Source organism: Argiope bruennichi, chromosome 8 (assembly GCF_947563725.1).
Source record: "Argiope bruennichi chromosome 8, qqArgBrue1.1, whole genome shotgun sequence".
In the NCBI taxonomy this organism is placed as follows: Eukaryota; Metazoa; Arthropoda; class Arachnida; order Araneae; family Araneidae; genus Argiope; species Argiope bruennichi.
In genome coordinates, this window is record NC_079158.1 from 81042615 (window position 1) to 81067029 (window position 24415).

The 24415-nt window shown below is 29.6% G+C and overlaps 1 protein-coding gene across 1 annotated transcript; it reads left to right on the plus strand.

The window, feature by feature from the left end:
* The first annotated feature begins 16405 nt into the window (after window positions 1-16405).
* On the plus strand, window positions 16406-17380 carry LOC129980674 (uncharacterized). The gene has a single exon (XM_056091054.1). It carries the CDS (start codon window positions 16406-16408, stop codon window positions 17378-17380), a length of 975 nt encoding a protein of 324 aa, XP_055947029.1.
* The last annotated feature ends 7035 nt before the right edge of the window (window positions 17381-24415 follow it).

Here is a 24415-nt window from a genome sequence, read left to right on the forward strand (position 1 = left end):
ATCTGATACATCTCAAATTAAAAAAATTTTTACTATCACTCAAATAAAATAATTTCTGAATTTAATTAATTCTGAAATAAAATATTGGAGTTTTGGAATATAATACTTAATAATTGTTTACTATTAGGGAACACTAGTTTGTTTATTATAATTAAATATATATATGAAATCAGAAAAATAGTTATTAACCGGAAAATTTATAATTAGTGTATTCTTATTGAATAGAATGCCATACTCCAATTTCCTCTAAAAAAATATTTAATAAGCAAGATGGATCGAAATATTTAATTTGTGATATGTTATATATTAACTCATAATTGAAGTAAATATTTGATTTAAAATATCGGACGAAAAAAAAATATATTTAAAAAAATTGTTTTTGAAGGACGACTTATAAACCAGATAAATAATTATTAAATAAAAAAAAACACCCACTAAATTAAAGGCAAAATAAAAATTCGTTAAAAGAAGAAATAACATTTCCTTTGGAACGATAAAAATTGTTTATAAACTTAAAAAGAATGATTAATTTTCTTTTCCTTTATGCCTTTAATTTTCCAGAAACATGAGCACGAAAAAGTTCTTATTTTCGTACTGAAACTATAAATAAATAATCAATAACTCCAATTAATAAATTCAAAGTAACACATAAATCTTTATTATACTTCGCCGATGTCTTCAATGGCATATTCAGTAATTAGGAAAATTAAATCAAATAAAAAAAACTACAGAATTTCTTGATTTTAAAACAGAATTTAATGACTTTAATTATATAACTTCGCATTTTTAGCCAAAACAAAACAATATGTCGGTTGGTTGGGCTTATAAACGCAAGAGCCATTTTTGATCAAATAACTTCAAGTAAATGGTTTTATGAAGTTACAGATTAAAAGAGAATCACTATATAAAATAGTATATATGCTTGGATAAAAATGCATAAATGTGGCTGAAAAAACAATGTAAAAATAAAAATTACTGATTACGGCATTTTAAAATGACAAAAAAAAATTTGAAACAGAAGTAAAATTATGAGGACAATTATATAATACAACGTTTAAAAAATCGAACAAAGGGAATATAATGTTCATTACTGTTAAATGCAATTAAAAGAAGCTAATATGTTTAAAAAGTTAAAAATATTTGGATGGCAATTCTCACCTACCAAGTCCTCCAATGATATTGATAATGACGATGAATGAAAAAACACTAAGATGATGAAATTTAAAAATCTTGCAATCGATTGAAATATGATATGAATTAAAATTAACGAGACATGTGAGACACGTTGAGGATCTTTCATCAGGAATGAGGCTTTTGTGTCATGTATCCATAAATGTACAAAAACCTGTGTACCTATACAGGGGAGAGTTGATTTGACACCAATCTCTCGTATACAATGCACAGATCACACGCTAGTAGAAAGTTCAATGAAATACAATTTGTTATCAATTTGCATATACTATTTTTCATTCCAAGCTGAAAACAAGGGGCAATACGTTTTTCAATGGAGTCCGCCACTTCATCTCCAGAAATGCCAGCATGACTCATGACCCAACAGAAAACATTTTAATTTCTATTTTTCAGGATATGTAAAGTGAAAACAATTGTATTGCAATCGAATGCATCCAATTATAGTAATGAGAAAATGTCTAATGCACTCATGCTACGAACATAAATAATAATCTTTTGATGCACAAAAAAGACAAATATTTTAAAGAGAAACAGAAAATGTCTATCATCTCAGCAGTAAACACATATCAACAGTTATGTACATGATAGCAGATGAAATAATTGGTCCACAATCAACATGGTCATCTGATTTCGAACCAGCTGTAAAAATGGATGTGAAACTAGTGTACTAATAAAGATGGTATAGGAAAAGATGTTGGAAAACAATAGGAAAAATTATGTTCTTGCCGGAACCTGACAAAAAAAATGTTAAGAAATGAAAATTGGGGGCTTCCTAAGGGCGCAAAATAAATCGACAATGTTATCAAGGTCAAACTCAATCAGAAGCAGTTTAAATCTTATTGAAATGGAGAATGTGAGAAGGACGAACATCACAAAGTCTACAAAGACCAGCTGGGGCATCGTTTTAGATATGATATTTGTACAGACAGATTATATAGAGAAATGATGTAGAATGGACAATTACTTACGTCTTAAATCAAGGAGGTAACTAATGACAAATGCGCTTTCAACCTGAGAAATAAGAAATGCACTAAAGCTTATTTGCAATGTAGGTGGTATAAAGCATCCAGTACTGAGAAGAAAGGAAAATATGAAATATTCACTAATGGATCCAAAGTTGATAAAAGGACAGGTGTGGCAAAAGTAGTATACTTCTACAGAATGAAAATAGATAAATATTATCTAATCAAGCCGAAGTTAATAAATTATTGTGAGGGGCTGGAGTATTGACTAAATGGGGACTTGGTACTCTATATTCTTAAATTATGTCAGCCCTTCTGGAAGTACAATTCACTAATACCAAAAATAGAAAAATCTGAAAAATTAAGGAAAACTTGAAAAACGCTAAAAAAGTCAAATGGATTAGATTAAATTGGATTAAGGCTCACATGAGAATATGCGAAAACAAGAGAATAGATGAATAGGAAAAAGGCTACGCAAAAATAGCAAATAGATGTAGTGGTTCCAAAATAAATTCAAAGACTAAAGCAGAAAATTAGAAGAGATAAATATACTGTGCCAGAATGGATGATAATACAGTGCAAAGGATGCATTACATAAATTCATACTAGAACCAAAAGTCATAAAATGAATATTTCAAACGTTGCTAGTACAAATTATATCAGGACATGGAAATTTTCCTGAATATTTCTATAGATTAGGAAGAATACAAGATAACAGATGAATATGTGGGGAATTAGTCTCGGTTCAGCACTACATAACATAATGTGCCCAACTCAATAAAACTAGAGGTAAAACTTATGGATTATGACAATTTTAGCAAAATAATAGAGTATCTTGAAAATTTAAAAACATTGACGAAATTGAAGGAAGAAATTTGCGGCCTTTGGTTTTACTAGCCGAACAGTTTGAAAAATTGTTGAACTTTTATTGACTGTTTCTTATTATGCGAAAATATGGAAAATGGAAACGAAAAGAAAAATTGATTCTAATAAAACTGGTGGGTGAAAGGAAATAAGTAGTAGTATGGCTGGGGGTAAATCACTACGTAAAAAAAGTGAAAAATCAGAGTAATGAGTATAAGCACATGATTGTTTCGAAATAGTGTGCCCCTAGAGGAGGAGGGATGAAGTATCTCCATAGAAAATGACTTGTTCTTTAAAATTGACTTCTGGCATAGCTGGGTAGTGAATGGACATAATAGTCTGTAACAATAATCTTGTTTATATGGCTTAATTCTGTGATAACGAGGTAACTAGTTGCCATAAAAATAGACCGACCTATATGGAAACCACTTTGCAACGAGGAAATGTATCCTCATTTCTCCAATTCGTAGACTAGATGAGCTTTGGCTTTGCTTTCAAAGGTCTTGCAAAGATCGATCGTAAATATAATTGTTCTGTAGTTCAGAGGGACAGCAACATCTTCTTGAGGTTCTAAGATTGAAATCACACTCGATTTCGGCCGTTGTGATGGGTACTTCTGATCAGTCCAGATTCTGTTGAATAAAAACAACAGATTGGATAGGGAAAATGTATTCAAATGACGAATCATGTTATATATGATTCTATCTTACTCGAATTGGTATCATGTGCTTGAGAGAAAATGATTTCCAGTTCCGCCATCTCAAACTCATAGCTATTTGGAAATGTTCCCTGGGCTGTAAAACGACAATACAACGTAATTCTTAATTGCCAGGAAATCAGAACTATAAGAATCAGTTGCGGAAACTTGTGCGAATGCTTGCCCGGTGATAATGACTACGCTTGATGGGGATAAATGTCAAATGTTCTGTATTTAAAACAGGAAAGGAAGATCCACTATAAATCCCTTTAGAAGCCTTTATCATTTTCCATTACTGGAAATAAGGAATGTAATAAATGAAACAAAAGACACCCATTATTCCTTCTGACTTTAACGGCAAATTTGTTTCCTCTGTATAGAAATCTATCATAATTCCCCACGCTATCAATTAGAGTAAGTTAGTAGTTATTACTGAATAGGAATAGGAATACTTAACAAATACTATATAATCAAATATTGGGTACTAGTAACAATCAATTCATAGAGCAATTATATTAAAAATTATATTAACTATTTTCAAGAAAATATTTAATACAACTCGGCACAATAGATTTTGAAATTAGTTAGATTTAAAACTCAAACGGATGTACATCAAATAAAAAAAAATCGTAAATATAGTTGATAAAGGAATTGTAGTCAGATTCATTTATCATTTTCAATAAAAAAAAGAAATGAAATAACGTTTTCATTGGTAGATTACTGAAATATTATAATGTGTAGATAATCTCTAAGAGCAGAAAAACTCGATATCGAAAGTAAATAATAAAATATTTCAAATTCATATTTTATGCATGCACTGTAATTTTTATTTTTAAACTGTTAAAAATATTTCATGAAATTTGAAGGTTTTATGGTAAAAATGCCCCACGATTATGGCAAAAATGTTGCTATTCAAAGAAAACATATTATATATATTTTTACTATTACATTAAGTGTTTGCAAATTAAGTTATCACATTTAGTTGGAATTATTTAGTTAGTTCTTGTTTTTGAACAAATATGCCTAAAAATTCATTGAATTTATTTTGAAGCATTATTAAATGAAAAATATCCATTAACATACTATTTTGGAAATAATGAAAATGGGCCCCCTTCTCTCAACACCAAAATAAAATAAATAAAATAAAATAAAAGAACAACAACGAGAGGTGCGGTCTGCAATAAAAGAATAGGTATTGTATTGCGCAGAGATAACTGCTCTCTTGAGGTAGAAAAATTTCTTAGGAGATGTCAAATGCAAGAGCAGCGGCGCGTTTGAAACTAAATCATGAAGAAAAGTTAGCGTTATAAAATGAACTCGGGGCTCATAATCAATAACCGTTACTCCTGTCATTCCCAGGCTTTCAGAAGAGTGCAAAAAAAGACGCATTGAAAGAAAAGTCTGAATAGAATGAATAAAGGCGAAAAATAAAGAAGAAAAAAAAAATCCCAATCCGAGCACAGTGGGTGTCTATTATATGTAACGAAACACCACTGGCGCATTTTTCTCACAAAATGTTAATTAAAATGCTTTGAAACTGAATCATTTATTTTATTACTTTTTTCCTGTGTTTTCTTTCGGTGTTGGTATGAATCCTATTGGACGGCGTTAATTCCGTAAAAGTGACACAGTTTTGTTAATATGAATTTTCTTTCCTAGTATTCTAATTTTTTTGTATTTTTTTCGCTGAGTTTTCGTTTATATTTAACCTTTTTAGTATTTTAGCAATGCATTCGCTTTTATGCGCTAGGGATTAAATTGAAAAATTGAGGTTATGATTGTTTCAATTTTAAATAATTATTTGCTTTGTCTGCGTCAAATCCCAGCCGGACTAGGTTTCAACGATAAAATGTTAATGGCATTTTTTTTTCTAGTTTCCTTTTTTACTGAGTAAATTGTACTCTAGCGAATTCAGTAATTGTTTCCATTCATTTTTCTTTTTTTATTATTTTGGAATTCCTTATTTAAAAAATAGGAGAAATTAATAAACGCTGTTTGGTTTATTTTCTCATTTGAACTCAAAAAATGCAAGCGATTTGAAACTTCTATTTTTCAATTTTTTTCATCCTGAACGCAACATTCCATCTAAATAGAATTTTAAATTTTTATTCCATGCATTCTTATAAAAAGAAAGTGGCAATTGTATAAAAAATAGAAAAATGAAAGTCTTTAGTATTTATAAAGAATTCATTATAAATTAAATTACATAATTTAACTTTGCTTTTAGCCATTTTCTTTAACAAATAGATTCCAATTTCATATAAAAAGACGAAGTTTAAATATTATGCTGTTATCGATAGAATAAAACAAAATAATTGACATTCACCAAATGTTCGTTTCTCTTATATCATTCTAACAATGTTTAAACTTTATTCATTTAGTGACAATTTTAAATGTATCATTTTTTTAACATTGAAAAGAAAAAAAAAATTCAGATGTGTTAATGAATTCAAAGGACATCAAAGTTTAATCTAAATTAAATATAATTGTAAATAGTTAAAAAGATAATATTTTTATAAATATTTGCATGCTATCTACTGTTTAATATCTGAATAATGAAAAATAGAAAATATTAAGAGAAGTAATTGGAGATTGAGAAGGAAATATGATTCTGTATTACTGAGGATTTTCTGGCAAAACTAATTATGAAAGCACATTCCTTTTTAAGAAATATAATTGCCAATATTTACGCACAACAATTACCTAAATACAAAAAAGAAAAAGAAAAAAATGTGCCTACAATCATCACCATTAATGTATGAACATATAACACGACATTATATAATAAATGTTATCATTCGTTAGTTTGTATGTGTTCTAATTACTTACTAGATACTTAAAAAAATTACATAGTATTCGAAGGTTAAAGAAAAATGAACTCATAAGAATATCGAAATAAATCTAGATCAGATTCTTCCTTTAAAACTTTTCAAAAACTTTCTATTCCTGCATTTATCCAAGCTTTTGTATTAAAGGAAAATTATTGTTTCTTAAATGAAAGCTACATTCTACATGGAATACTCAAGAATGGAAAGAAAACGCCAGAAGATTAGCTTCGTGAAGACAATTAACAAATTTATTAATATATTTTTGTAAGTAAATTGATTAAAGGTGCCTTTCAGTATGTCTCTTAAAACAAAATGTAAATTCTTTCTTCAATGATTGTTATTGCAGGATAAATTTCAATATCAGTTTTAACATTAAATAGACAATGGAACAAAATATAAGTTCTGTAAAAATATTATACTTGATGTAAACAAAAAATAATTTTACACCGAAACTTAAAAACATTTTTTGAGGAATTATAAAAAAAAAATATTTATTATCATTATTTCTTTTTTTAATTTTTGATAAAAATAATTTACTGCATTTTTGAGAGAAAAAAAAATTGCAAATGAAAATATTTGTTTTAAAGTTACGTTTACGGATATACAGGGTATTTCAAATTTTATGTTAAAAAGTGCGAAATAAAATTGAATGAGAAAATAAAATATGTATAAACGAAAATCTTATGTTGAACTGCTAAGTGAGGTTGTTGCTGCCTCTTAATTTTATTCTATAATATAAAATAAAGAACATATAATAATCCAAGAAAGTAAGAGGTTATGTCAAAAGTTACAATCTAGAATATTTGACCAAGTGTATGAACATAGCGACTGACGAAAATGATTAAATGTCTAGTTTCGTAAAATTTTTTGCAGAAGTCTTGACAGCAAAATTATAAACAAAACCGAAGATAAGGCTCTTCTTATGTCATAATTTGAAAAATCACATTAGGAAATATTGTGTGAACATATTATCTAAGTATCTGAGTTACCCCCATTGCAATACACTCGTTGGTAGTTTATATTTTGAATAAAAATTGTACATTGTATGAATGGTTGGATTTTAAAATAGATTTAGTAAGAAATTGACTATGGAATTTAAGCTGCCTGTTTCAGATATAACATGTGACCTGTCTTTTAGCATAAAATTAAATTGATCTTATTTTCATAAAATTCTGAAAAAATGTAGAGCCTGTCTAATAATACAAAATAGCATTCTTGGCAAGCAATTATTATATTAACGTTGATCCATTATATTCAGACTGTTTTACTAGAGAAGTGGAATGAACTATAAAAGGAACTCTGCAACTAATAAATTTTCAGAGAGAATTTATATTGTGAGAACAATATTAATAAAAAATATAAACCCCTTCTCAACACATTTTTAATACGATAGTAATGCTTCTACCTTAAATCTTCCTTTTGCAGAAAGTAAAAACTATCACATTTTAAAAATTCTTTCTGACTCTGTCAGTACATTCTCAATATTTGCATTTGCATTAATTATACTGTAATAGATAAATTATAGAGAATTAATTTTAAATGCATATAAAAAATTAAATGGAGCATCAAAACATCACATGAAAACTTCATTTAAAATATATTTTCGTTCAACTTTTTTGAATTTTTTTAAAGCTGTACAGAACAAAAAAATCTATAATTACGCCATTTTTGAAAACTGAGCCAGGTGCTTTGTATAAATTCTAAAGGAAAAGAAGAAAAAAAATGGCAATCTATCGAAATACCAGTTGAATATTTATAGAAAAGATGAATGCGAGATTCTTGGGAATTATTCAATTCCTTTCTTAATTAAAATTTATACTCATAAAGAAATTTAAAAATCCATCCATAAATTTGCTCAATGGATTTTTAATAAGCACCATTTTTCTTCAATCTTAATCAATTGTTATGTGTTACGTTTTCCTTTATAATAAGAAAAACATTGTTTACACTTATATGAATCTCATGTTTCAATCAAAATATTAAATAATCCAAAGGGATTTTGTTACTTTCTTTCAAATTCTTATCGTAAAATTATGCTTATTTTTTTATGCAGATGATGTTCGTATTATATTTATCAAACAAATGAAAATCTTATATTAATACAGCACAAAATAGTATTTTTATATGACAAAAATGCGTGTTTTATAAAGCATATGTGAAGAAATATATTTTTAAGCATCAAGAAAAATGAAATAAGTGTTCTTTTAAGAGAAAGTAAAAAAGATAAATCCTTCATTTTTTTTTGTATTAACTGGTAACTAATTACCAGTCCAGTATTAGCTATTGTACCACGTCCTCTTAAAATTGCATTAACAGGAATAATATAAATAATATAAATGTGCTATTTATATTATATATAGCAAGCTTAGCAATTTTTTTTTCAAAAAATGTTTTTCGCTAAGGCATTTTAAAATCTATATTTTGCAACAGTAATAAAATTTCTGCAGATTGTTGTCCAAACCCCATATAAGTTCATTTAGACTACAGAAAATGTACTGATTAAAAAGACGTACAATATTAAAATTTCCACATTGTAAATTCTGCAGTTGGTCATATTTTAAACATATTTAATTTTAAAACATAGAATAAACATAAAGAATGTAAACAGTACTAATTATTTTTCTGATAAAATAAGTTTTAAACTTTCAATAATAACAAATTAATACTACTATATTCTATAAATCTTTACTACTAATAGCTAACATCTGTCTCAAAAGTTTGATTATTTTCATATATTGCCATTACTTATTTAGATTAACTAAAATATTTTCTATTGATAAGAATCATTATCTTCATAGATTAAATAGAACAAACATTTTCTATTGATAAGAATCATTACTTTCATAGATTAAATAGAACAAACATTTTCTATTGATAAGAATCATTACTTTCATAGATTAAATAGAACAAACATTTTCTATTGATAAGAATCATTACTTTCATAGATTAAATAGAACAAACATTTTCTATTGATAAGAATCATTACTTTCATAGATTAAATAGAACAAACATTTTCTATTGATAAGAATCATTACTTTCATAGATTAAATAGAACAAACATTTTCTATTGATAAGAATCATTACTTTCATAGATTAAATAGAACAAACATTTTCTATTGATAAGAATCATTACTTCCATAGATTAAATAGATTACGCATTACCTATTGATAAGAAAATATGTAATAATATATTTTAGTTATTGAATAATCCATGTAATGCATTGCTACAAAATAATCCTTCATTGAAGCAATGAAGGAGTCATTTGCAGCAAGGAGGAGAAGTACTAGGGAGAATCAATACACCAGTGCTGAATTGATTTTAATCCATCTTTTTTAACTAAATAATTCCTTTGACACTCACGTCATGCGCGTATATGTAATGCATAAATACAGCGCGTGTGCGCCGTGAAACTTTACTCTAGGGCTTAAATTCAAATCTCTAATTACCAGTCCAGTATTAGCTATTGTACCACGTCCTCTTAAAATTGCATTAACAGGAAATGAGCTCTATATCCGAATGCTGTTAATTCCAAAATCGATTTCACACTGAGTTCAAAACGGATGTTTGGAGTGTCGTTAGCACATGTTTGCTCAGCACCCTTTGGCCATTCTGTAGAAATGTTAATCAAGTCCATTTTGGACCGACAAAGCAAAGTGACAAAGAAAGTTAAAGTAAATGTTTTAGCAAAACCACTTAGAAAATTTATTCTTATATCGATAAAGGGTTTACATTTAACATTGTTTATTACTTAACTGGATAATATTTTCAAACTGTACACAAACAATATGTTTAAAAAATTATTAGAAAAATTATTTTGGAAATTAAACCTTATAAAATGTTGATACGTTGTTTATTTGCTATGCAAACAACTTAAATGATTTGCACATTTGAATAAATGAAATGTTTATTACATGTTTAAACCGTTTTGGATATTTATATAAATATAACCATTAATTGTATCGAAATAAAATGCAGATTTTATTTTCTAAAGAAAGATTTCTTTTGTTTAATTGGATTCTTGCGATTTCAAATGACAGTTCTGCTTTTCTTCATCCCATTATCGGCATAAATTATACAGCGTTTACAAGGAATTTGATGGAAATATATTTAAAATATTTCAACATGCTGTAAATGATTAGAGGCTCTTTTTTTAGTGACATATCTTTATGAATGAATAATTAAGTTTTTTTAGATACTTTTTTTAATCCAGCTGTATTACGTTATTTATGAATTTAAAAAAATGCTGAGGTGTTATATAGTAGACTTTCTTCATTTCTCGAAATGACTAAACTGCAATTAATATAATAATATTTTTTACTGAAACAAAGCATTTTTTTAATAATATGATTACTGATAATAGAGTCACTGAGCGTTTAAACTTTATGGGCATTAAATAATATATTTCTTAATTTATGTAATATCTCAAGAATTTGTCAACAAACTTTTCTCAGATTCGTCATGAACATATCGATTAATTAACAATGTTTCATTTTAAATGCATCAAGCACTAAGAAAATAAACAGAATCGTTTAAAATAATCGGTTGAAAACAGGTAAAAAAATTACTTAAAAAACGATGAACTTAAACTAACGTAAATACAATTACAAAAGCATGCAATTAACCTAAAAATAATTTAAATCAATTCCGCTTCCGTTGAAAATAGATGTGAACAATCAGAACACAATGCACATGCGTGAATTATCAACGCCAGTTACGGTAACGTAAATGCGTGAATTATCAACGCCAGTTACGGTAACGTAAATGCGTGAATTTTTCTACGCCAGTTGGGGTAACGCTAAGCAGATTAGAAATTTTTAATTTCCTTTATTCTGTTTTATTTTAATTCAAAAGTACTTCAGAATAAATCTGAAAGATCGATTAGTTAACAATGTTTAATTTTAAGTGCATAAAACATTAAGAAAATGAACAGAATAGTTTGAAATAATCGACTGAAAATTGTTAGCCCTAACCTCATTACTGTCGGGAAAAAAATGAAGTCTTACTCATTTGGCGGTGGGAAAAATGAAGATTTTTTGGCGGGAAAGTTAGTTTTTAATTAATAATTAAAATTTTAATTAAAAATTCAAAAAAAGGGACCCCAGGTGCACATTCCCGACCTCCAAGATATACATGTACCAAATTTAGTAGCTGTAGATCAAACGGTCTGGCCTGTATAGCGCCAACACACACACATTGAGCTTTATATAAGTATAGATTAATTTTATTCCTGAAAAAAAAATGTATTATGAAAATTCTTCAAAAACTGCATGTGAAAATTCAAAAAGAAAAAAATTGTCTTTGATGTTATTTATTTCGTTCATGCGGCCTGGGTACTCCAATATGCATATATGTAAATTTTTGATTATATTTTCAAGCAGATTAGTAATTCTACACCTATAAATGTTTAAACTATTAACAAAAATTCAAAAAACTAAAAGTGGAAGTAATTTTTTTTATTCTTATTTTTAATTATTATGTAAAGATATGCGATTTGAAAGTAGAAATTAGTAGTATTACGATTATTGAAAAAGTTTTGTAAATTATGTTATTAAGAAAAGAAGAATTTTAATATAAGTTTAGAGAAATTCCAAATGTCATTAAAATGTTATACTTATTTAGTCCATTCAACTTATATTTTTGTAAGGTCATATTACTTGCCATTTCTTATATTATATACATACATACATATTGTTTCGAAATTTCCGGGTTCGTTTGGATAGTGGGAATTATATGGTGTGGAGAACGCTCAATGACCAGGCGGCAGTAGAAAATAAAACGACGACATTTATTTACACGGAGACACACAGGACAGCACAAAGACAACTATACACAACACAGAAGACGATTATCTTCAGCCGAGACGTGCAGCATACAACAGTATACACATCAACTCTACTTCGTCGCTGCTCCTCTAGTCCCTGGAAGACGAGTTCTTCACCGTCGCTTCCGACTACTCTTCGACTCCACTGGTCCACGATTCGTTCACGACTCAATTCACCACTACTCCTCGGCAGCTGCAGTTCTTTTTATAGGTTTCAGGAGGCGGGGCTAGAGATCTCTCAACCAATCAGGAACGTTCGAGGTGAATCTTGGTTCCTACTGGACGGATCGGGAAATTTCTCGATGTTTTAGGTAAAATCTATTTTGGCGCCAAAGTCGCCGAATTCGTCACCAAGTCGCCAAATGGTGCCAAGTTTGTCGTAAAGTTCTAAGACCTCCTATGGAACCAACTATGTTGGGAAGCCGCATCAGAGATTCGTAACAATATAGCTCATTAGCTAATTTCAAAAATATTAGAGATAAGCTTATACTTCCAGTATGAACAATTCGTTAAAAGTTGTAAACAAAATTGTATTTTGCTGTTTGAATCATTCAATGTACTGCAAAATGATGTAACAAGTCTAAATGTTAACAAATAACCTGAACCCTATAATCTTATTTAATGAATTTATTTTTAAACAAAACTAAAATTTTCCACTAACCAAAATTGACTTATTCGTGATGCTTTGAACTTCATTCTGATAGGCCATTTCACACACATGAATGAAATGGTATGTGAATTACTGAGGAGGCTAATGAAATGTTTTAAAATTATAATATCACAAACTTCAAGATTCAGCTAATTTTAATTGCAAAGGAATAATGGAAGTGCATCATTTTTTTTATTAAACTTTTAGACTTTGTTTGAAGAAACTTGTAGGAAAGCAGAGTAGTATTAAATTTTATGATGGTAATTCTGTAAGCGATATTTTTAGGGATTCGTACATTAAAATAATTTACTTTCCATAATAATATACTCCTACCTCTAATGATTTATGGCATAGTTTAGTCCAGTACTTAATTAAAGTTCCGATTTAAGGCAACGCGAGAGTCATTTTGGATGGAATTCTTAATTTTTAAGCACAGCCGGATGACGAGGATGGCTTCTGAGATGGCATGCCTCTCTCCACGCTTCAGTCTCACATCAACTGAAAAGATGATGTAAGATCCACTTGCCCGATTGTTCTAACCGGGTTTCTAATCCGGAATCCTCGAAGACAAAAACCTTATAATCAGGTGACCGCCATCTCTTACGGTTTAGACGCTATTTATTATGACATGCTGAAAGAGTGCACTTATAAACCTCTTAAATATTATACTTTAAATATTACTCATAATTGTTTCACAGTTTCATAAATTTAAATTATTTAAAAATCTGATTTTTGATTTTCAATTATTAAAAATATAAGACATAATAAGATTCTAAAAGTGAACGTCATATGAATGCTGCAGTAAATATGACTAATTGGTTAGTATGAACAATTACCGCTTAATTACATTTGTGAACAATCAATTTATCACATTGAAGGTAATCATACATGCTAAATAATTAATTACTTTAATCATAACAAATATATGTTGAATATAATTAAATAAAGTGTTAAAAATAATATAATACATTTTTAATAATATAAAATATATCTTTAATAAATATTAGCTAATTAAGGTTACTAAATAAATAAATAATATACAATATTATTTTGGTTGAGGCAGAATGCAGGTTCGCCGACGTTGAAGAGACATGTTATACTTTTAAATGGATTTTAACATCCGTTTCGTGAAAGCATAATTATTTACAAGCAGAGACGCGGACAAGGCACGTCCACCACAGCGCGGCACAAAAGAGGAAGTAAAAAAAAGCACGAAACAAATGATCACATATATGCATATATAACATAGGATTTCCGGCCACGTGCCGATGGAATGCATTTGTTTAACTTTGACAAGGGCAACGGAAGTATCACTTTCATTTGATACGCAGTACTGATGGCGCATTACTTTTACAAAGGAATTAACTAAACCGAAAGTGGAAATAGACCAGAAAATAAAAGAATATTTTACTATGGGCAAAATTAAGATAAAGTTTTGGAAATTAATTTGGATTAAATTAAAAGTTTAAAATATCATTACTTATATATATATATATAACAAAATTAAAATCATTAATGGAAAAAAAATATTTTCTCCACATAACCACGTAAACAGCAACTACTTAGTGATAAAATTCTTGTAATAACTGTATATCTGAAGATAAAAGATTTAATGTTTTATATATATATATATATATATATATATATATATATATATATATATATATATATATATATATATATATATATATATATATATATATATATATATATATATATATATATATATATAATTTTTTGTCTTCTGTTCGGCAGATTTTTATTTGAATTGTGTGTGTATATATATATATATATATATATACACACACAATTCAAATAAAAATCTGCCGAACAGAAGACAAAAAATGCACCAAGATGCTGAGGCATTACTTATCCATACTTATAGGGTACCCGAAAAAGTGCTTTCAGTGTTTCCCTGTAAGTAATGCTTCGGAATAACCAATCTTTTCAGCACCCTTTTTTGATACAATCATCGGTGGTCTTTTCTTTCCTGATGATGTCGAGAGTTATTTCTTCTAATCTCCTGGGTACTGGGCACGCATCATCACTATCCGATTGCACGCAGATGAGGACCCAATGCTAGGCCATAATCTTATTGGTCGTGGGGATGGATTAATAAAAAGCCATTTACAGAATGAAAGGAAATGATGAAAGAATTACGAAATGATTTTTGGAGCGATGGGAAGTATGTTTTTGCAGCCTTGTATGCCGAGAAAACCAATATTTGTCCAGAAATATGTGTTTGAGATTTGATATATATGGGATTACTCAGAATATTGCATTATTTTAGTATTGTTGTATATCGATTGGTTTAACGAAAAGAAGAAATTGTTTTGCCTCAAAGGCTTAGAAGAAGAATGGAGTTTCGTGGCAAAACATATTTGTTGGAAAAGGGTTTTTTTTTTTTTTTTTTTTTTTTTTTTTTTTTTTTTTTTTTTTGAAAACGTGTTAATAAAGATTTTAATTTTAAAACTGTTGGCCCATAAAAAGTAAAGTTACATCATTATTAAATGCTTGAATCTTAGTGTTAGAAGTTCCGACATTTTAGTTGTAATATAATTTACTTTGTAAGTAAATCATTTCACTTGACATCTAAGTGTACAGTTATATCATCAGAAGCGGATTTGCCTTTGTATATCAGATAACCATGTGTTATAGGCAAATGTAATAACTGATCAAGGCATATATACTTATTCTTTCTATGTGTAATCAGTATATCTTTCCATTCTAGTAGCAGTTCTTATATTCAGCTTAATCTGCTTTTTTTTAGTTTAGTTTGGTTTTATGACACAAGGGCCAGGATTGTTCATTCTGCGCCAGGCATTTGTTGAGAATGGTTTTAATGTTAAAAATTAAAACATTGTAATAAATATACTATTATTTCTTGTTTTAGTGCATAATTGCTATTCAAATTCGTTTCAGTCATCGTTGTTCTTAGAGGTGGTATTTTGAATGGTACTCTTTAATAATGGTTATGCAATGCATCAAAGTATCTCTTCGTGTCATAGCTTCAACAGACTAAACTTTTATTGATGCTTTAATAATTTCTTTTGTATGTTTTTACTATACAGATATGATATGTTTATAATTAAAACTATTTTGAAAACTACTTAAATCACTTTCAAATACATTACGGTTATTACTAGGTGTGCAATTCATAATTATTCAAAAGTAAATTTAATGAATTTACAAAGTGACATTTTGTGACATAAATAAAACAGTCATTGTTGCACGTATTTCAGAACAATGTTTACTGACATCAAAGAATGTTGCAGATATGTATTTCATTGTCATTGCAAAGAACAACGAATTAGTTTATATAAAACTAAAAGAGAAAAAGAATACCGATAGAATTTAGGATACATAACCGCCGATATTTACTTCGCAAGCAAATGTGCACCTATCTGTTATCGCTTGTTTGGATTATATCAACATTCATTGTCATTCCTACAGACCAAACTTCAGATCTTGAAATTCAGGATATTAAAATCTTGTGGAGAGGTAAGCCTCTAAACATCTTTAACGTTTATCACCCTTCTAACCAGAAAAACCTTGCTGCAAATTTTTCCAACTTTATGGATAAGAACTCTATTATTATAGGGGACCTTAATGCAAAACATACTGCTTGGGGCTGTAGTAGTGATAACGATAGAGGCATTGATGTCCTTCAAATGATGGATCAAAATGAATTTATTATCCTCAACGATGGTTCTCATACGCATTCTTCCTTCAGTTATAATACCTCTAAGGCCTTGGATATTGCCATGACCAGTGCAGAATTAGTTCCCCAGTGTTCCTGGTCTGTACTAGATAACATTGGAAGTAACCACTTACCAATTCTTATAGAACTCAACAAAAAGCAAAAGATCTTCCATTCCAAAGAAAACTTCTGGAACTTCAACAAGGCGAATTGGGATTCTTTTAGCGATTCCGTAGATAAGGAAATTTCAACAGTACCCATGACTGGAAATCTTAATAATGACTGGAATAATTTCAAGAATATTATCCCTAAATATGCCAAGGCATGCATTCCTAGAGGTAATGTGAAGCGCTATGTCCCTTGTTACACAAAAAATACCGCCGTACTTGAGCCTCTCTTGGAAAAAACAAAAAGCCTACTTGAGGCCTCTGGGCCTGTAGTAAATAACAGAAGAACTGCTATCAATAAAATTAATGCAGAGATCAAACTGACTTATGCTCACCTTAAAAGATCCAGATGGAATGAATTGTGCAGTAAAATTGATCCTAGAACTCCAAATACTAAACTTTGGAAAATCATCAAGGGTATATGCAAGGAACAGATTCAAAATGAAGAATGCAATTCAATCAGGAACACCGACGGACAAATCTTCCCTGACGACAAATGAGCGGCCAATGGTCTTGCCGTTCACTTCTTCTTGCGTACAGCCGACCACCCCGCCACCACTGAACGTAGCAGTATCGACAGGATTTGTTGTGGGTCTTGCCGTTCACTATCAATCGACTAGCAGGCTTCATTTTATCAACGAAGACAAACCCATTTTAAGTAAAGCCAGAAATATCGTCCATGGTTGTCGCAGCACTGATTTGGGTGATCCAACTCTAACAAAACAATTTTCCATGAGAGAATTACTAATCGCATTGACTTTTCTTGATCTCAACAAGTCTCCTGGACCAGATGGAATTTCTGGCCGTTTGCTTGAATACCTTGGAAGTATGGGAAAACAAAGACTTATTGACCTTTTTAACTTATCGTGGAAAAAAAGGACGCTTACCACAGGAATGGAAAAAGGCCATCATTATTCCAGTTAAAAAGCCTAACAAGAATTCTTCCTCCCCTGAGGATTTTAGACCAATAGCACTTACATGTACAACTAGCAAGGTTAGGGAAAAAATGATCCTTATTCGACTACAATTCTTCCTAAACCAAAATAATCTTATGCCTTGTGAGCAGTATGGCTTTCGAAGGGGCCACAGTGCCATTGACCAAGTCCTTTACTTTGCACAGACTATCAGAGATGCTCATAACCACAAGCCAACGCATCATACCGTGGCTGCTTTTTTAGATATTACAAAAGCCTTCGATAGAGTTTGGAAACACAAATTAATCATTAAGCTGCATAATAGCTTTAACATCCGTGTCAATACTTTGGCATGGATCTCAGATTATCTACAACAGAGATCTATCAGGGTTAGGTTCAATAAGACACTTTCAAACAATCTTCATCTTAACCAAGGTGTCCCACAGGGTACAGTGCTTAGTCCAACACTATTCTCTTTGTTTTTAGCAGGTGCAGAAAAAGTTATCTCTTTTAGAAGTCGCATTGGTATGTTTGCTGATGACATTGCGCTTTGGAGCTCTGGATTCGATATAAACCTTCTAGAGATAGAACTCAATGAGTCTTTGAAGGCCTTGTCCGAGTTTGCTGCAGAACTTAAACTCAAATTTAATCCTGCCAAATCAATTACCACCTTTTTTACAACCAATAAACACTTATACAACTACAAACCAAAATTGATGCTTGAAAATCAAGAACTTGCATATGAAAAATACCCAAAGTATTTAGGATTTGTTTTGGATTCTGAACTTACAAGTAATAAGCACATTGATTACATAGTCTCAAAAGCAAGAAAACGATTAAACATCCTTAAATATATTGCAGGTAGAGACTGGGGAGCTGACGCGACTACCCTTAGAACTACCTATCTAGCTATCATCAGAACTTTACTTGAATATGGATTCCCAATTTATTGCGGTGCCTCCGTTTCCAGCTTGAAGAAACTTGAACAGGTTCAGCTGAGTGCAGCTCGTATAATAACTGGTCTGAAACGAAGTTGCCCCTCAGACATTGTCCTTTATGAAGCCGACCTAAAACCTCTCCATGTTAGAAGGCATGCTAACCTTATCAAATATTACAACAAACTTTCCAGTTATGACATTCAAAACAACACCTCAAAATACCTAAGAAATTGGACTAACCTCCAGAGACTCAAGAAAAATAGTCCCTTTAGTCAAGTCATATAATTCCTAAAAATGTAGAGCCCCATTCTCTTCACTCCTGTATGAATCCTACTGAAGAACTTACCAGTGTTCACTTTCATTTCAACCTTCCTGTTCCCATTAATAAAAAGGAAAATGCGTCAGAATACCTTAGACAATTGGCCTTGGAAGTCATTAATAAAATCCCTAAATGTGACATTAAATTGTATACTGACGGCATCAAAACCGACAATTCTGCAGGTAGTGGCATCTATATTGTAACTCCTCAGTCTAGTTTTTCTCTATGTCAGCGAAATACAGACTTCTGTTCCGTTTTTAGAAGCGAACTTTTAGCAATCGATGAGGAACTTAAGACAATTTTACACGAAAATAATTATAGGAACCTTTGGATTCTTACTGATAGCCGCAGCTCAATGGAACACCTTAACAATTGGACCTATGTTGGAGATAAAGCAAGTTTGTCTATTCTTCAGAAGTTGAAGCTGATTTCACTTCAACATGATATTCATTTCCAGTGGATCCCATCTCATGTGGATCTACTTGGTAACGAAATGGCAGACAGGCTTTCAAAGAAAGGAAGCAGCCTAGGACTTCATCTTCTGCTGAGCTCACATACTTAGAACTGTTCTCTCAGGCCTAATTCCTAAATAAGAAGAATTGGATGGTTCCCCCTACTCATGATTGGTATAGAGCCAATAAGCCGGGCAGTCCTTAAATCTTCCTTGTGATAGAAAAAACCAACACTTGCCTGTCGCGCCTTGCCAGTGGCCACCTTAAATGTCTTTTCTTTTCTCAGGGTGAAAAATTTTACCCTCTTTGCCCGAAATGCTGCCAGCATCAGGCCTCTGCTGAACATATTCTGGACTGTTTAGGATTTCATTGGGGATAAATTTATTCTTCTCCCTTCCTCGTTTTTGACTTTCTTCTTGTCAACGGATTTTTGGTTCTGTCTGACTACGTCAGATTATGGAGATTAGCAACAACAACAACATATCAACATTGCTGATCTTTGAGCTCATGAGCCTTGACTTTTGACATACAACAGCGTCCTTTTTCGTTTTAAGGTTGCACGTACGCTTTAAATTCACCTTCGAGTATTTTTTAACACTTCTAAGCAGATTCGACATCATACATCTCTTCACCACTATATTTCACATTTAAAATCTAGACAAACTCGGAAATGGAGACACGAAAATATATTCTATTCTAAAGAATGACAAAATAATTCCGGATTTTAGATATTCGGTTAGAACTTTATTTCAATATACAACTATCTATATTATATAAAATTCCACATAATATTTTTTTTATTTATATTCATATTTCAGGGATCTTTGGACTTTAAATATTTAAAATATAGTTCTGAATGATTTCCGAATATGGCTCTTACACAAGGTGATAGAATTTATGCGTGTATCTTGAAAAGCTTTTTGAAAATATCTAAATATGAAAGGGGGAGGAAAATATGAAAGTTCTGAGGAGATATATTTCTAAATAGTAATATATTCAATAAAATTTAAAATTCTAAATTACGTTTCATTAATTTGAATAAAAATTAATCTTGCATGTAATATATATTTTTTTTAAAAAAATTACATTTCGTTGCACATTAAATCAATAAACTCCTATAAAAGTGATAGACATTTCAAACATAAGCTACAAAAGGCCAAAAATAGTGAAAATTGAATAATTCGTCTCTTTTTATGCCCCAAGTACATCAAATTTTAATAGATGAGAAGTTATGTATCATATTCAATGAATATTAATATTACCCAATAGTGGAAATCAATACTACAAAAATATTGCAACGAAAATTCGAAAGCAAATTTTCGGTAATTTTCCTAAATTGTAATTCATATTACTGACTTTTCGACCCGCCCGAAGGCACACAGATAATAAATACTGAATGACTGGACAACCGCAACATCAACACTGGCGGAAACTGTGATTGAATCCTAAGGACCATTACCGGCTACGGTACAACCCTTCCCTAAGGAAGTATTGCCCGTCATCGATGGGAAAAACCAGACTTCCACCATTTTGTATATCCTCCAGGTGGCGAGTACCAACCACCATGCCAGAAGCATCTCATCCTTACTTCGAGGTGTCCCCGGAGGATTTCAAAAATAGTAAACAAAGTAACAGAATTATTGTTATCTTAAGTAAAATCTGAGCATTTCTAAGAACATATAGTTATGCTGCAATAAAAAAATTTCTTCAAATATCAATTTTATATGATATAATACAAATGAATTCTGGGCAAAAAAAAAAAAAAAAAAAGACTTAATTTCTCAATACAGCAGAATGAATAAGATTTCAAAATGTTGTTATTTTTTTTTCATACTTTATTTTTGTTTATTAAGCGTAAATCGGACTTGGAAAGGAAAAATGTAAGAAGCATTTTTTAAATGGGAAACATTTGGTTAATGATTACAATAAAGATTTTAATTTACTCATATCTCTATTATTTAAAGCAAACTATACAAGGTGATCTTGGTACTATTAAACGTAAATTACTAGGATGCAAAGGATCCTTTTGGACACTGAATCTACCTGGTGTTCAAGGTTCTGTCATTGTTATGTAAGATTTTGAAAGATAGGATGGATTCCTGTGGTGGTGTCAAATTCATTTTATATAGATTGAATATCACGATGCAGGTCTGAAAATAGATATCTCAAATCTTCAAATTGTATCCTACATCTAGTCAATATTGTAATAAAATTTCTCAGCAGATATATGATTTACCAATTTTGCATTATATGTATGGATTATAGTTATATATCGATGCATTTCTCATATTTTAATTGTTTAAAACTTGTTACTTTATTGTGAGAAGATAGAGAACTTTTAACCAGGCGATATGGAAAGATTGCAGTGAATTATAATAATTTGAAAGAGTTACAAAAATTGTAGTGAAAATTCATTATTAATCTTAGAAGGGTAAAATCATCCCGAACTGTCTCTTTTGAAGTTATAATGCATCATTCATACAGGGTGATTAAAAATTTAGCCTAGAACTTTGCTAGAATTTAAGGGAATTTGAAAGTATTAGTGAAAGAATGAGCCGAAGAAAACATGACGATACAGAAATAACAAGATAGGATAGTACTAAATTGGCTCCTTATATTATTTAAATTTCACAATTATTTGTATTATTTCGATTAATTTTACTTAACATAGTTTATGAAAAAGTTAATGATATTAAATTTGTATTGTAAATTAAGTTAAAAAAAATGTTAGAAAAATGATTTTATCAATTTACAATTTTATTAACACTATGGACTAAAATTGCATTGAAGGAAATAATCTCAAAGAATCGGGGTTTCATTTAAAATATTTTATATTTTAATCTTCCCAAATTAATTGTATTTTATTTGTTTGATTTTTTACACTAGCATTAAATCTTTTTTTAAAGTTATTTAACTTTTTACTTTCTACTTATTCGTCTTTAATTCATAATTCCTTACTATAAATGTTATGGAATCTTTTAATCAATTACTTCTGACATAGTTTATTAGATGCGTTTCACTAAAAATTGAAATAAATAATTTTTGTATTTAAATTCTTATATATTAATTCACGCAATCACATTGAACATACAATTGCAAGAATAAATTACAAAAATTCGTCTTTATAGTCAGATAAGATAAAAGATAAGTACAGGCTTATAAATAGATTCATATTGGAATGAGAAAAATTAAAGGCAAGAGAAAGGAAAAACTGATTGGGTGAACCGCCTAAATTTATTGATTACAACCTCAAGTAAAAATTGCTTACATTTGCATGAATTTCCACTAAGATAAAATATGAAAGTGTTAAGGGTACCACATACTCCAATATTTTTTAAAGCAAAACAAATTATCTGCAAGTAGTCAAAGATGAGGATTTTGAAAAAAAAATAATGAAGTCACATAACTACGGATTGTGAAATCATCTTAAACAAGCTACTTGAAAATATTGGTCATTTAAGAAATTAAAAGTTAGTTTGTCTTGTTAACTTCTAGAGATATAAACAGATTTAACTGCGCATGCCATAAGCATTTGGAACTTTTCATTCTAATATACATAAATATTTTCTCATTAAATTAATTTGCCTTTATACTAATTTTTGTCTGAAGCTTTAATCAAAAAACTAATGAACTTTATTAGGAGAAAAAACAATATTTCATTTTTAATAGGAAATATCGATCAATAAATAAGCACTTCACATTAACTGATACACTGATATTTTTTTTTATGTAAGATGCACACAAACAATTTTAAATGGAACATCTTTAAGAATTATCAGCTAACAGTTGATGGCTAAAATATTTATTGACTTAGTCTTAAAATGTCAGTGTTGTATTATTGTTATTTAATTAATTTAAATTTTACACGACGACAGCAAATGGGAAATATTCAGAAATTAACAACGAACGTATAGACTTTTCTCCAATTTTCAAGATTTTATTTTTACTTTCATGCTTTAAAACTATTTAAGCTACACTGGTGTCCTTAAAAAAAAGGAAAAAGATTATTTTGTAAAAAAAAGGTTAAATTGTACCAGTTTTATGCTACAACAGAACATTCAGTCAAACCCGTTTCAAAATTATAATGGGGGAAAATGATATGTAGGAGGTATTAGGGTGGAAAATAAATACAATTGTTTAGGGCGAGATAAATATTTTTTCAGTGTATTTTCTTTAGTAAAATATATGTGCACTTTTCGTTATATTAATAACTTGACATTAACTATGCATATTCATGACATATATTGTATGACCCTGAAAGAACTGTTTTCTACTAAGAAAAACATATGTCCCTCCCCGCCTCCGATATTCACCAGAGTATATGAAGTCATCACTAAACCAATCATATCTCTTCTATTCGTTGAAAGTACTTGGTTTCAAATATACTATTAGTTTAACTGCTACAAACAGTTTAACTAGGTTCAATCTCCTAGTTACTCTCTGATTTATGAATACCTGTATATGTGTTGAAGTTTCCAATTTTTTTTTTTTACATGCTTATCCTCATATTATTCAAATGTGCTGTATATGTTTATTTAAATTATGTTTTATATACATGTTTATTTAAATCTTAATTTTCATTCTTTGATTGAAAATTAAGATTAAGAATTTTATACATGTCATATTTTTCCCATATTTGAATAAAAAATATCTTTAAAAAGATATTAGAAATATTTTTCAGACAAACAGAGTTTCTACTTTACTTTTTTCAGCAAATCGTCAGATAAACTTTAAAATATAACTAATGAAAGATGTTACGATCATATCAAAAATTTATTTAAATACCAACAGTAGAAATTCCTTAAAATCGTTAATTTTTAATAATGTTTCTCTAGATTGAATGATATATTAAAATACAAATTATTTTTTTACAGAAACTTAAAATGAAATATTTTTAAGAAGTGCCGTATCC